Source organism: Eulemur rufifrons, chromosome 16 (genome assembly GCF_041146395.1).
Source record: "Eulemur rufifrons isolate Redbay chromosome 16, OSU_ERuf_1, whole genome shotgun sequence".
NCBI classification, from domain to species: Eukaryota; Metazoa; Chordata; class Mammalia; order Primates; family Lemuridae; genus Eulemur; species Eulemur rufifrons.
This window is the reverse complement of record NC_090998.1, coordinates 79,015,386-79,029,472: the sequence shown is the minus strand read 5'-3', so window position 1 is coordinate 79,029,472 and position 14,087 is coordinate 79,015,386. Positions and strand designations below refer to the sequence as shown.

Genomic DNA, 14,087 nt, shown 5'->3' with positions numbered 1-14,087 from the left:
TTGATGAGAAATATGGGATTAAGTAAAATGGACAAATATAAGAATCATTGCCATCCCTGAGGGTGAAGAAGGAAAAGCAAAAGGCCTGGAAAATTCGTTTGTGGGAATAATTGAGAAAAAATTCCCTGGTCTTGCTAGAAATTTAGACATCCAGATATAAGAAGTTCAATGAACACCTGGGAGATGCATTTCAAAGAGGTGATCACCAAGGCATATAGTTATCAGACGAGCCAAAGTCAACACAAAGGAGGAACTCCTACGAGCTGTGAGGCGAAAACATCAAGTAACTTATAAAGAAAAATCCATCAGACTAACAGCAGACTTTTCAAGAGAAAACTTACAAGCTAAAAAGGAGTGGGGTCCTATCTTTAGTCTCCATAAAGAGAATAACTGCCAGCAAAGAATTTTGTATCCTGCTAAACTAAGTTTCATAAATGAAGGAGAAAGTCTTTCCCAGACAAGCAAACACTAGCAGAATTTGTCACTACTAGACTTGCCTTTTATAGGAAATGCTAAATTTTTAAAAAATTAAGTGATTTGCCTAAGGCCACTCAGAGAAAAGGTTGAACTGGGCTGTGAATCCAAGCAAACTGACTCTAGAACATTTATTAACAATATATCCTGAATATTTTTCCATGTCAATAAATGTACATATACCCAAACTTTTTAATGATTGTACACTATTTCACTGGTGGTTTACCATGCTACATAGACCCAATTTCCAGGTGATATACATTTAGATTGTTTCTAGTTTATTTCATTATTAAAAATGATTCTACTACTAAAAAAAAGAGAATATCTAAATGGTCAAATAAACATTTTTTTAAATGTTTAAATGCTGTAGTTATCAGAAAAATTAAAATGAAATACCATTTTTCTCTTTTCTGATAAAGTTTGAGAACACCTAATATGGGGAGAGAGAAACAAGAAAATGACACTGTTGACATAAATGTAAATTCTAACAGCCACATGTGAGATAAAGATGTGTCTGTCTATCATATAACCACTGAAATAAGGGGCCAAGAGAACCTCTTGCTCCATACAGACATTTCATTTCAAGGCAGAACAGTATGTAACACCAAAAAACTTCAGACAATCTAAAGATCCATTAATAAATAAAATGTAACAGTGATACAAAGGGACATGTACAATTGTTAAAATGAATAAATTAGATAAACTTTTCTATCAGCACCTGAAAATATCTTGAAAACAATGTTGGATGAAAAAAACAAGATACACAAAGAATTTATACCATGTGTTATAATTTTAAAATAGACACCAACAGGGCAACTTAGCTGCCTCAATATGCAGAGAAAGCACCACCTCCTTCCCCAGTGCCACATCCCCCCCATAAACAATACCTAAAATTATAAGAGAAAATAGGAAACTTTTTTTAAGCATCATTAAATGGTCTATAAAGAGAAGTGAAACTACAAAAGGTCAAAATCAATGAGAAAGTGCCAATACAAAGCGCTAAGCAAAAGGTGAGGCTTGTGTTTGCTTAAAGGCAAACTCCACATCTTCTATCACTCTCTGGCTCTAGAACTTGGTTTTTATAAACTCTGAGCACAAAGTTTAGAAGACAAGGCAAAGCCCAAAAAAGGTGGAAAGCTGAATCAGAGACTTTCCTCAGCTACCCTGCCATATAAAACCAAAATCTTCTAAAGGCCAACCCTCTTAATATGTCCATTAGAAAAACGATGTGCTCAGCAGAAGGTGATAGTGGAGAGACATGCCAGTGAAGTGATTCTTGAAGTCACTTCAGTATTATGCTTACTACTCTGGGTAATCTTCACTTAGATTTTTGCCCAGTAATTTCTACTGAGGAAGGGGAAAACAATCATCTGTCTCGGCAGGAAATTGAAGTTTTATTCCCTGGAGAGAGTAAAATAGAATCTCTGAAGAGTACAGTTGAGAGCAGAAGTGCCATATGAAAATCAGAGTAATCATATGACATTCACACCAGGCACCCAACACATTGGCAAGCTTGACTTTATACCATTCGCACAGGAGGAAAGAAGACTCTTTTCTGAAGAAACTGTCTACCTAAAAGGAACATCATCAAGCTATCAATGACAGAGTTTTCCCAACAAATGGCCCAGCTAAGTAAGGTTGACAAGTCCTATCCCTGCACACCCAGTAGGCTTTAGTGCTCCATTTAAATACAAGTGAATGACCAAGAATCATCACAAGGAAAGTCTTCAAACATTCTGGTAAGTTAGTAGTATAGTGACAGCATTGTTTCCATTAATTTCTTATCATAAACATATACTATTTCATCTACATTATGGATTTAAAATAAATTTTGTAGGATTGTCTGGGAACCTAATTATCACTTATGTCATCGTTTGCTGAGTAGACTAAATTGAAATTTCAAATAACATAAAATTAACTTTTGTAATACAAGTCATTTACATTTGGAACTAATAAGGAACAATTTCATGACTTTGAGTTCAAAAACAACGTATCTCCTCTGAGTTCTCTTTCCATGTATTTGCTTTACTTCTTGTTTTAGTTTTAGAGACAAGTGCTATTATTTTTTAGGTAATTCAGGATTTTCCCTAAATTCTCATGAGTAATCACATACATCTCACAACTTCACCTATATTCTCACTGCTGATTTGGGAAACTGACTTTAGGTGGAATAACAGAGGAAAAAAAGTAAAGATAAAATCCCTAAGACTGTCAGATATTAGACTATGTTACCAAGGAATGATGCAGTCTCTGGAGAAACATTTCTACTTGAATTCTACCATTATTTCAAAGTAAATCCCCTCCCTGGTCCCCTTTCACCACCACTATTATAACCTAAAAAATCAGGTTCCCTTTCCTGATTTTATTTTTTTCAGTGGAAATGACAAAACTATTCTCCAGTCCATTCAAATGATCTAGAGCATCTTTTCTAATTCTTACATTTTCTTTATTCACTGTGTTTCATCAACCAGTCTTACCAACTTTTGCTTGGAATACTTCTCAGATACCTTCTTTCCTGTTCATTCTCACTGCTCTAACAGTCAGAACATTATGAGCTCATGCCTGGATTTGCAACAGCTTCCTAACTGGTCTCCTGATCTCCAGACTGTTTTCCCTAGATTTATATATCTATATATTTATATTCTTAATATATTATTTCATCACGTCATTCTCTGGTCAATAACTTCTATAGTCTTTTGCATTACTCATAGCATTAAAGCCCAAAAGTCATCCCTCAGAGAGATGCTAGTCCCTAATGAAGTCTCTTTCAACTGAATCCCTAACTGTTCTTTATTGGATGATAAAGGACCCTGCGCAACATAGGTATGCCCTACATTCATCTTCCTGCAATTTTTGCCAACTAGGAACTTGGTCTACTCTTCTCATTGAATGGAATTTGTTGTTCCTCTTTTTCCCCCAACTTATCTAATATATTCTGAATTGGCTGAAAGAGCATTAAGTCAAACAGAACCAAAAGCATACCTTCAGTGAGAAAAAGGAAATACAATATTGAATAAAGGAAGATAAGAAAAATACTATCATGTTAGATTGAAATTAGAGGCATAAATATAAACTTTTGAAAAATGTAATTCCTAGTTCTGTCAGCTAAAAAAGCCTTGAAGCAGTAACACCCCAGTAGCACTGAGTACAATTAGAGCACACACATCTTGTTTTCTAAATGCCATTCCCCACTAAAGAAACCAAGCCTCTTTGAAAAAATATCTGGTTCTAGGACTGGAACAGGAAAAAACAAGGTAAGCCTAGAAACATCTTGTGCCATAAAGTAAAAAATACTCAAAAAGTAACAGATACATGTTAAAAGGACAAAGAAGCGAGCCAAAAGGGGCTCCCATCAGCCAATTCTGGGACAATTTAAGCAGCAAAATGAATGACTGTCACGGGTTATAAACCATTAAATAAAAAAGAATTTTGTTTGGCCCATGCTGATGGGATTAATTAATCAGTTAAGGTAAAAGAAAAACTCTTTATAGTAGAAAGCCAGCTAACTATGGAGAAGGCATGGTATAGTTCAAAAATCACCATTTTGTAACTCATAGTAATAATGGATGCAGGCAAGAATCATCAATAGGTACCAAAACTAACATGTGTAAGTTTTTCAGGGAACAGAATACTTACAAAGTCACAAAATATCTCCATACAAATTACTTATTAACACATTAACTGCCACATGAGTTGTATTTCACTCATGCTAGTTTTGAGCCCAGGGCCTCATAAAGCAAAACCCTGCAGTTGGTTTGTGAAAATCTTACTTGTTGATGTTCTTATTATTACAAGTAATATTGACAATTTAATTCTAAAAACGTGGATTGTGTTGCATATAACTCACGCACAGAAAACAATAAAAAATAACAAATTTTTCATTACATTAGAAAGGATCATTTTGTTTCTGAAGTTTTTATTCTGTCTTCATAATAAAACGCCACAGCCCCAAGGAAAAAAAAAATTTTTCTAGCATGGCAGTCAATGTGTTAATTATGAAAGGAATAAAGCACTTTTATATTGAAGAAATCTGGCAGACAAATTAACTGACCTTAATCAAGTGAAAGCCAACATCACCAATAATGGGACAAAATGATATCATGTTACTCCCAATGCAACACACTCAAAGGATGTAACATCATTTATGTTATTTCTGTCAAAAATGCTTACTATGCACAAGGAAACAATGAAACAACCCATACTGAGGGACGCTTTACAAAATAAGTAACTTCTGAAAATTTCAATCAAAAAGACAGAAAGGTTGATCAATATTAAACGAGACTAAAGAGATGCCAACTAACTATAATTTGTGATCTTGGATTAAAAAAAAATTATTATAAGGGACATAATTACACAATTGGTGAAATTTGACTATAGATAGTATATTAAATAATAGAATATAAATCTTAAATTGATCTTAACAATTGTACAGTGATTATATAAGAGAGTAGCACTGGATATAAACGATATAAGCTAAAGTGTTTAGGAATAAAGGCTCAAGATGTCTGCTACTTGCTATCAGTGGTTTATACAGAATAATATTAAGTATGTATGCATACAATATTTATGTATATATTTATAGTTGTATATATTTATATGTGTATATATGCATGCATAAATATTAAAAAATAATATGAAAATGTGGCAAAATGTTAATAATTGGTGAATCTAAACAAAGGGCATAAAGGAATTTAATGTGCTATTCTTATAACTTTTTTGTAAGTTTCACATTTTCTCAAAATAAGTAAAAAAAAAAGTGCTATTTCCATTTTTTCAACATACCTACGTAAAATTGATTTTTAACAATGACTATGATTAAAAACAAGAGACAAATTGGACATGTAATCACTACCAGCTCTCTTCAGCTACACTGGCCCTTTTGCATTTCTCAAATTCTGTGTGCACTCTCCTGCCACAGGACCTCTGCATATGTTGTACACATAGCTTTATTTTTCCCCTCACTCCTTTGTCTAGTTAAAGCCTCTCCTTCCTTTAGGACTTGGCTTGATCTCTCTGACCAGGTCAACTACATGGTTTCAGAGCATCATATACTTCTCACAGCTATTATTTTATCTTTATTCATATGTTTTTCTACTCAATAGTCTGCCTCATCCACTAGGTAATAAGCTTCACAAAGGCAGGAACTAAGTAGAGTTTTGCTCACCATTTTAACCCAACACTTATCACAACACCTAGCACATAGTAGAAGCTCAAAAGAAAAGAAGAAATCTGTGAAGGGGAAGAAATTAACATTTCTTTATATTAACAGCTGTATTGGCCTCTTTGCTGTTGTTTAAACATGCCAGACATATTCCCTCTTCAGGGCCCTTGCATCTGCTATTCCCTTTGCCTGGTAATCCATTCCCACAAAAATCCCCATGGCGAGTTCCTTTCCTTTTCAAATCTTTGCTCAAAAGGTACTTTCTAGATGAGGCCTTCCCTGACCACCCTGTTTCAAATTGCAACAACCCTTCCACTCCAATCTCCATACACTCCTTAGTTGTATGTTTTATTTTTCTCTGTAACATTATGACTTAAAACACTAAATATCTTATTTATTACAGTATTGTCTCTCTCCTCTAGAAGATTTACTCCCTGAGAACACGGACTGTCTTCATTTCTGTATTCCCAATGTTTAGAATGATGTCTAACACATAGTAAAAACTCAGTAAATACTCGTTAAAAGAATGACTACATAAAATAAAATTTTCTCAAATTTTGTCTACATTCCAAAGTGTACGTTGCCTTAAATATGCAAAACTGCCAACTATCCATGCATAGGAAAGATTATCCCTATTTTAAGATTATATACTTCCTAATTTTTAGGTATTAAAATAGTCTTTCTTTTCCAAAATGATGGTCATAATACATAGTAACTATTCTTTTCTTGGTGGCCTTATTTGTCAAAACGAGAAATAGTCAAATCTGTCAGTGTCTAATATTTTTTAGAAATTTTGCTGGTCTATGAAATTTAAAAGTCTTGAAACTACTCACATATAGAGCTAAAATATCATGACCAGCCTGGGCAACAGAATGAAATCTGTCTCTAAAAAACAAAAAAGAAAGATTAAATAACTCATCAGATTGTCATTTCACTGGCCCAACAGATCCATTGAAACCAATTCTATCCTTCAAAAATGCCCTTCTCTAATAAAGCCAGTATCTTTACCAACTTCAAACCGTGATTTTACTCCCCCTGGACCCTCCTTCTGAACTGATTTTCCCCTTCCCTCATCTCTACTGTAAATCTTTCTCTTCCTTTATCTAAAATCTATTTAAAATCAAGAGATGTTCCCTTACCACTCTAGCCTACATTCATCATTCTCTAATCTGAAAACCTCTAGACCTTTAGTTAGCTAAGGCTCATTCCAAACACTAGTTTGACCCAAGCTACCTACACTAGAATCACTTTAGGGAGATTTTTAAAAGGCAGTTTCCAGCATCTCAGTGGAGATTAGGAGAATCAGAATTTCTGGTATTGGGGCACAAGAGCCACTATTTTTAAAAAGTCCTCCCAAATATTTCTGATGTATAGCCTAACTTAAGGAATAATTAATGCACACCATAGTCTGAAACTAGACATGAAATACTTTGTGGTTATATTTAAATAAACATTACTTATGTGTGCCTTCTAGAACTTCTTTTAGGGAACAAAGGAAGTCTTGTTACATAAAAATTACTTTAACCACAATAATAGATTCATGTTATCTTAAAACTTTCCATTAACCATCAAACGTGCATATCCCATGTTCAATTATACATATGAAGTCCCTAATTTTCAATAAATCATTTCAAATCCAATTGTAATATTTTGACACAGAATTCCAGAGACATTTGTGAAAGTAGTATATTACCATAAGAGGGCATACATTGCAAAGAAATTAATGTACTTAAGTTTATTCAAATACCAGTAATAAAATTAAAAAAAAAAAACACAAGTTAACCTAAATATAGTTTACTAACCTGTTTGTTGTTCTCTGCCATGGAAAGCTGCAATACCAAGAGCATGGAGTCTGCACCACATATAGTCATTCTCTCAGAGTTACAAAGAGCATGCCAATTCCTTCTAAACTCTTTAATCATGTCCAGGACAGACTTCTGATTAAGCACAGCCATTCTGCTAAAGTAGGACAGAATACAGTGTTATAGTGCCTTATTTTAGCTGGAAATTAACATATAACATGTGTAAGCAAGCACAGAGAAAATTACATAGTGAACAAGAGGTCATTTCATATTTACCAAGATTGCTTTTAATTAAATTTAGAAAAACAGAATAATATAATTTCTTCCCAATCATATTTTCCTCTTTTAGTTTTTTAAACCAAATCTTTTGAAACAACATCCAAGTTTGAATTCTGAAAATTCACACAAAACAGACATGTAAATTCTATAAGCTTATAATTACAGACACAGACATAGCTAAATAAAGCTATATTTTAAAAATATTTGTTTAGAGATAGATGGTAATATCTGTGATAGACCACAAAAACAAAAACAGAAAAAGAAAAAAAAAAAAAAAAAAGAAAATAGCCAATTTCCTCCTATCCCTACGTTATCCCCAAAGAGGTGATCTATTTTTCCACGCCTTTGAATCTGGGCCAAACTTGTGACTTGATTTGACTAACAGAATGTAGCAAGACTGACATTGTGGAAATTCCCAGCCTAAGCCTCAAGAGGCCTGTGCAGAAGAGTTAATACAGCAGACCTGATTGCTATCCTTTGTGAACCTGGAATCTGAGAACTCAGATTTCAAGAGGGTTTCCAATAAGAGTGGCTTACTGTGCTAAACTGTACATACTATATATTAATAGTTTATGTTGAACACTTGCTTTCGTTCTGAGTCTAGAATTTTGGTACATGCCAGACAGAGGATGCCTATGTGCTTAGCCCCCAGTTAAAATACTGGGCACTGAGTCTTTAACAAGCTTCCCTGGTAAACAACATTTCACATGTGTCGTAACAACCTGCTACTGGAGGAATTAAGTATGTCCTATGTGACTCTACTGGGAGAGGACCTTTGGAAACTTGTACCTGGTCTCCCCTGAACTTCACCCCATATGACTTTTCCCTTTGCTGACTTTGCTTTGCAACCTTTTGCTGAAATAAGTCATAGCTATAACTACAACTATACGCTAAGTCCTCTGAATCCACCTAGCAAATCATCCAATCTGATGGTGGTCTCAGGAGCCTCCCAACTCAAGGCCTTACAGCCTCAGCTCTCACTTTATTGCTGCTCTGAGACTGCCATATGAAGAAGTCCAAACTAGCCTGCTTGGAAGGTGCTCCATGTGACAACCAATACCGATTCATAGACATGTGAATGAGGCTACCTTAGGGTCTCTAGCCCCAGTCAACCTGCCAGTTGAAATGCAGCCACACAAGTGATCCCAGGCAAGACCAGCAGAATCACCTAGCCAAGCCCAACCCAAATTGTTGGTTCACAGAATCATAAGCAAATAAAATGATTATTATTTTAAAGGCACTAAGTTTTAAGATGATTTGTTATACAGCAATAAACAATATAATAGCTAATATTTAGGAGCTTAATTGGTGCCAGATACTTTTCAAAAGCTTAATATTATCTCATTCAGTTATTTTACGTGTCCTAAGAGATAAGTCTATTATTATCCTCATTTTACTTAAAGTAATGCTCCATGTCACTCAGATGAAGACATAACCCCAACATGTCTAATTCCTCAAGCTGTGCTCTTAAATCACTATATTACATAACTTCTCCTGATGCAGACAAAAGCTTTTCAAAATAATTTGATGTGATGCCAATGTTTTACATACTGAAGCTTATATAAGGCAGCCAACTCCTTTGTCTGACTTTACAGACACACCTGCTAAAAGTTTTTTTTTTTCCTACTTTCTTTTAAGTACCCAAGTTTCCAACATATGCACATGCCCATCAACTTGTTTTAGGTATTTTTCTATACTAATCCCATTTACTGACTCCTTCTGTTATCCTTTTCTTCTATATTTATGTGGCATAAACAGAATCCCAGATGTTTACCAAGCATCTTGAGTTTGTATGATCAAGAAAAAGGGCATATGCCATTTATAAAATAACTATTTAAATTAAAGACATAATCTGTATTGCAATTGAAAGATAACAAGTAGAAGACTGTGGATTAAAATATCTACATAAATATAAATCCTCATAAATAGCTAAGAGTTATATTTGCCTTCAAAATATCACCCTCAACTATTACAAGAAAAAAGCGAAAAAGTATCCACTTCAGTGATATGATCAGTTTGCCTGAAATAAATTTTTAAGTGTAAATTACTTACTGGTATTATTTAAAATACAGTATTATGAGTTTAGATTGCTAGGAATGAAGACTCCTCTGGAATTAGACCATTCTGAAACCTGGCTCCACCACTTACTAGCTGTGAGATCTTAGTCAAGTTACATCATCTCTCCCTGCCTCAGCTCCCTCGTACTGAAAATGAAAATAATAGTAGTTCCTATTTCACAGGGTTTTGTGAAAATTAAATGACATAAAAACAAGTAAGCTGTAGAACAGTGCCTGGCACATATAAAAGTACATTAGCTATTATCATGCATTATGAGTTTCTAAGTGGTTTTGAAAGAGCATTACTATTGGAAACAGAAAACTAACAGTCTCCTCCTGGGGTCAGCAAACTTTTTGGAAAGAGACAAACAGTAAGTATTTGAGGCATGCAGACTACACAGTCTCTATCACAACTACTCACCTTGACCTTTTAATATGAAAACGGCCACGGACAATATGTAAACAAGTGAACATAGCTGTGCTCCAATAACTTTATTTATGGACACTGAAATTTGAACTCCATATAATTTTCACACATCACAAAATATTATTGTTCCTTTCCTTTTTTTCCAACCACTTAAACTTCTAAAATCCATTCTCAGCTCAGGAGCTGGCTGCACAAAAACAGACAGCGCAGACGGTTTGCCAAACCCTGATCTAGTACCAGCTCCACCAGTAGCTAGCTGGCTGTGTGAGGCTGAGAAGGTGGTATCATTACATAGAAAACTAGAATAACACACACCTGCCCGTCTTACCTTCTAGCCAGCTGTGAGGAGTCAATGAGATAATGAATATGCAAGCACGCTGAATGGAAGGCTGCACTATACAAAAAACGGTAGCAAAAGGCAACAGAAACAATAAACACTTGTTTTAAAATATTTGGTTCCCAAACTGCCCCGGAGCAAAAACTGTGAGACAGAAAATTGTCACTGGGGAGACAATGTGAGATGGTTAAAAGAACTACACTTCTGAGTAAGATACCACAGGGCCCACTGCCAGCCTCCCCCATTTATTAGCTGTTTGTCCTTCAGTATTTAAAAATCTCTGATACGTTTCTTCATCTGTAAAATGGGAACGATAATTCCTACCTCACAGAATTATGAGATGTTAGTGAAACAAATACATAACCCACCTGGCGCCAGGCTCTTAGTAGATGCTCAATTTAAAAATGGCAGTCGATGCTGCTATCGTTGTCAGAGTGCAGGTCCTAAAGGTTCCTTGGAAGGATTTATTATAATAATGGGGGGCGGAAAGTTGAGGAACTTAAGTCCGCATTCGTCGTGGAAGTAGAACCCTAGTTTCCTGCCCAACTAATGGACTTCAAGTAGGCGTCTATGGGCCTCAAGCTTCCAATCCGCAGACGATCCCTCAGGCCCTCACGGCTACATCATTAGATACTGTGAACTCCATTCAACGACCCCAGACCCAACCAGGCTTCAGCGCGAAGCCACTGCACAAGTAACACCCTAGGTGGTCACATGGCACTTTGCAGTCACCAAAACGCCCTCACAAGCCACAGCTTGAATCATCACTTAAAGATGCGACAGGCGGGCGAGGCAGAGGTGAGACTTACCTGGCTCTGAGGTGATCGGCGAGGTGCAGACTCGATTGAGGAATCCCCCTCCGGGTTGCCTTCTCAGGGCTGCTCTAGTCGCTGCGGGTTACTTTTCAAATCTCGCGGGAAGGGCCGAAAGCCAATCGCTGCGCTCGCCCTCCGACCCGGAAGCAGAGCCGGCGCGCGCTGCGGCAGCCCTCAGCGAAGATCAACTTCCCTCTGGTCGCCCCTCGGCGTTCTCTGGTTCGTATAGCGCGGGGAGCCCCAAGGGCCGCGTCGCTTTGCTCAGGGCCACCCCGCGCTCCCACCCTATCCCGGGGAGTTCCTCTCTCTTCCTTTCGACCCTGGGCTCGGTGAGGTGGGAACGGGGTCTCGCAGGACTCGCCTGGCCTGAGGAGGGGCATCGGGGCTCGTTGCAGTGGCTTCTCATTCCCTGTCTCCTCTGCTCTTCCAGTTTTAGAGGGGCAAGTCCTGCCTGCCTTTCACGGTGAGGTCCTGAAAATGTAGTGACACCGTGCACTGCTTCAATGAGCAGTAGGTGAGGAGCTGGGACCGAGTTTCCCAACCTCTAATCTCTTGCACTTCCCATACCGCCTTGCCACCTGCTGGTCACCCACCCTTAGCAAGTGTCCAGTCCCAGATACCCATTCCTAAGATTACTAGTTTATAACCTCGCTTGAGGTGGGACTCATCTGATTCTCAGTAGATACTCACCAGGTGCTTAATGTGATTCTGAGGCCAACTGTTTTCAGGAAAACACTTGTGTGTAATTTAAATAAATTTAAAAAAAAAACAAAACCTCTTTAAAATCTATCATTCTCATGTGGGAATGCTACTTCCAGAATGCACACTCGGTCTCATGCTGGAATGCTACTTCCAGAATGCACACTGGGCCCTGACAGGTTGAGGTTTTCTGTCTGGTTTTATGAATGTTGTCTTTATGTCACACATTCGGCACTCCTTCCTCAAGATCCTATATTTTGTATCTACTTATATGGTAGCACTTTTAACGCTAAATCATAACTATCCCTCCTCCTAGTTATGATCTCCTCCAAGCCAGGAGGTTGTGTTTTTCTTTTCTAGTACTGGTGCCCCACTTGTAAGAAGTCTTTCAAATCCTGACACTGCTTATGAGGCAAGTTAGTTAACCTACTAAAGCTTCAAGTTCTTTATCTGTAAAATGAGGACCACATGTGGTACCTGCCTTTAGATTTACACACATACTAGGTGTGATGATGTCAGTAAAATGCTTAACATGGCACATACAGATAGTGCTCTATAAACGTTAACTGTCATTTTTATGAATATATTTGCTGTTAAAGTGATTCCATCTTCAAGTACTGACTATAGATGACCAGAATTTTATGGTGTTATATTCTGCTGGTATCACTTACAAATGTGGAAAAGAGGAAGCTGTGGAGCAAGAGTTTAACCATTAATTAGATTGAATTTTTTCCCTGAACTTTCTGTCCCTTGATAAGTACTTTAAATGTTTCTTTTGAAATGTCTCTGGCATTGCAATGCCACAACCTTATTTTGATGCATTTGCTGAATGACTAACACTTTGACTGTTTTTAATTATTTCTGTGCTATAATCCACAGTTTCGTGATCTTGTCCAGTAGAAAGAAGACTATTTTTACAACTGCTTGAGTTTTTGACATACAAGATGAAGCAAGATGCCACAAGAAATGCTGCCTACACTGTGGATTGTGAAGATTATGTGCATGTCGTAGAATTTAATCCCTTTGAGAGTGGGGATTCAGGAAATCTGATTGCATATGGTGGCAATAATTACGTGGTGGTTGGCACCTGTACATTTCAGGTTAGTCTACAAAACTGCAGTGAATGACAATGAAATTATTTCTCTGATAAGAAAACTTATATAAACCAAAGCTAAACTTGGAAAGTATACTGAGTTTGAATGTAAAGAAAAAAACAAAAACCAAAGATAAGAAGAACTACACAGACATTCTCAGTAATATATGCCTGAGATTTGTGCAAATATATAAATAGTGAAAAAGAATAGTATGAGGCTCCTCTTTTGCCTCATAATTAGTAGTGGAATATTCTGTTAATTGAAGGCTATGATTAACTGAACATTGATATGTATGGGAAAAACCCCAATTAAATGAGATCCAGTTAATTACAATTTTTCTACATTCTGTCTCGACATAGAAAACAAGCTAATACTGAGGGCCTAAAAAAACAATCCTTCAAGAGATTTTATAGCTTTCAGGATATTCGGCTTCCCTGTTAATATTCTCTCATACTTTTTATACATCCAGAATCAGAGTATACAAATATAAAAGTATAGGATCATATTAATTGAGCAGGCAGTTCAGCATAGCCATTAAGAGGATGCATTCTAGCACCAAATGCTTAGATATTTACTCCTCCCTGGCTTTACCTCTTACTAGCTATCTGACCTGGAGCAAGTACTTTACCTCTCTTCCTATAAAAATGAGGAAAATAATGCTTAATAGGGTTTTATGAGAATATCATGAATTGGTATGTATAAAGTTCCTAGCATCTGGCACATTGTAATCTGCATGTATGTTTTAGTTGTCATCATTATGGGCAGTGGTGACACTCCCAGATTTAATTGCCATATTTAATCACCAAAATAAAATTACTTTGTGGTAAACACCATGTTTTCTCATAGGAAAGCTAGTTCTACATGTAAGAGACTTTGAACAATGAAAGTTCAACCCTAGGAACTCTGATTACTCCTTTGTTTATCAGAATATTATTAATGGAA

At 36.5% G+C, this 14,087-nt stretch overlaps 2 protein-coding genes across 27 annotated transcripts in view; one reads left to right on the top strand and one right to left on the bottom strand.

Moving 5' to 3' along the window:
* The window catches only part of PARPBP (PARP1 binding protein), a 62,457-nt gene extending 54,867 nt beyond the window's left edge, over positions 1-7,590 (bottom strand). For all 26 annotated transcript variants that reach the window (XM_069489637.1, XM_069489638.1, XM_069489639.1 and 23 more), the window contains exon 1: positions 7,438-7,590. In XM_069489637.1, the coding sequence (XP_069345738.1) occupies positions 7,438-7,590 (153 nt within the window). The remainder of the gene's footprint in view (positions 1-7,437) is intronic.
* A 4,235-nt stretch (positions 7,591-11,825) lies between these two features.
* NUP37 (nucleoporin 37) overlaps positions 11,826-14,087 on the top strand; it is a 45,199-nt gene continuing 42,937 nt past the window's right edge. The window contains exons 1-2 of the mRNA XM_069490761.1: positions 11,826-11,866; positions 12,931-13,151. Of these exons, the coding sequence (XP_069346862.1) occupies positions 12,996-13,151 (156 nt within the window). The 5' untranslated portion in view covers positions 11,826-11,866; positions 12,931-12,995. The remainder of the gene's footprint in view (positions 11,867-12,930; positions 13,152-14,087) is intronic.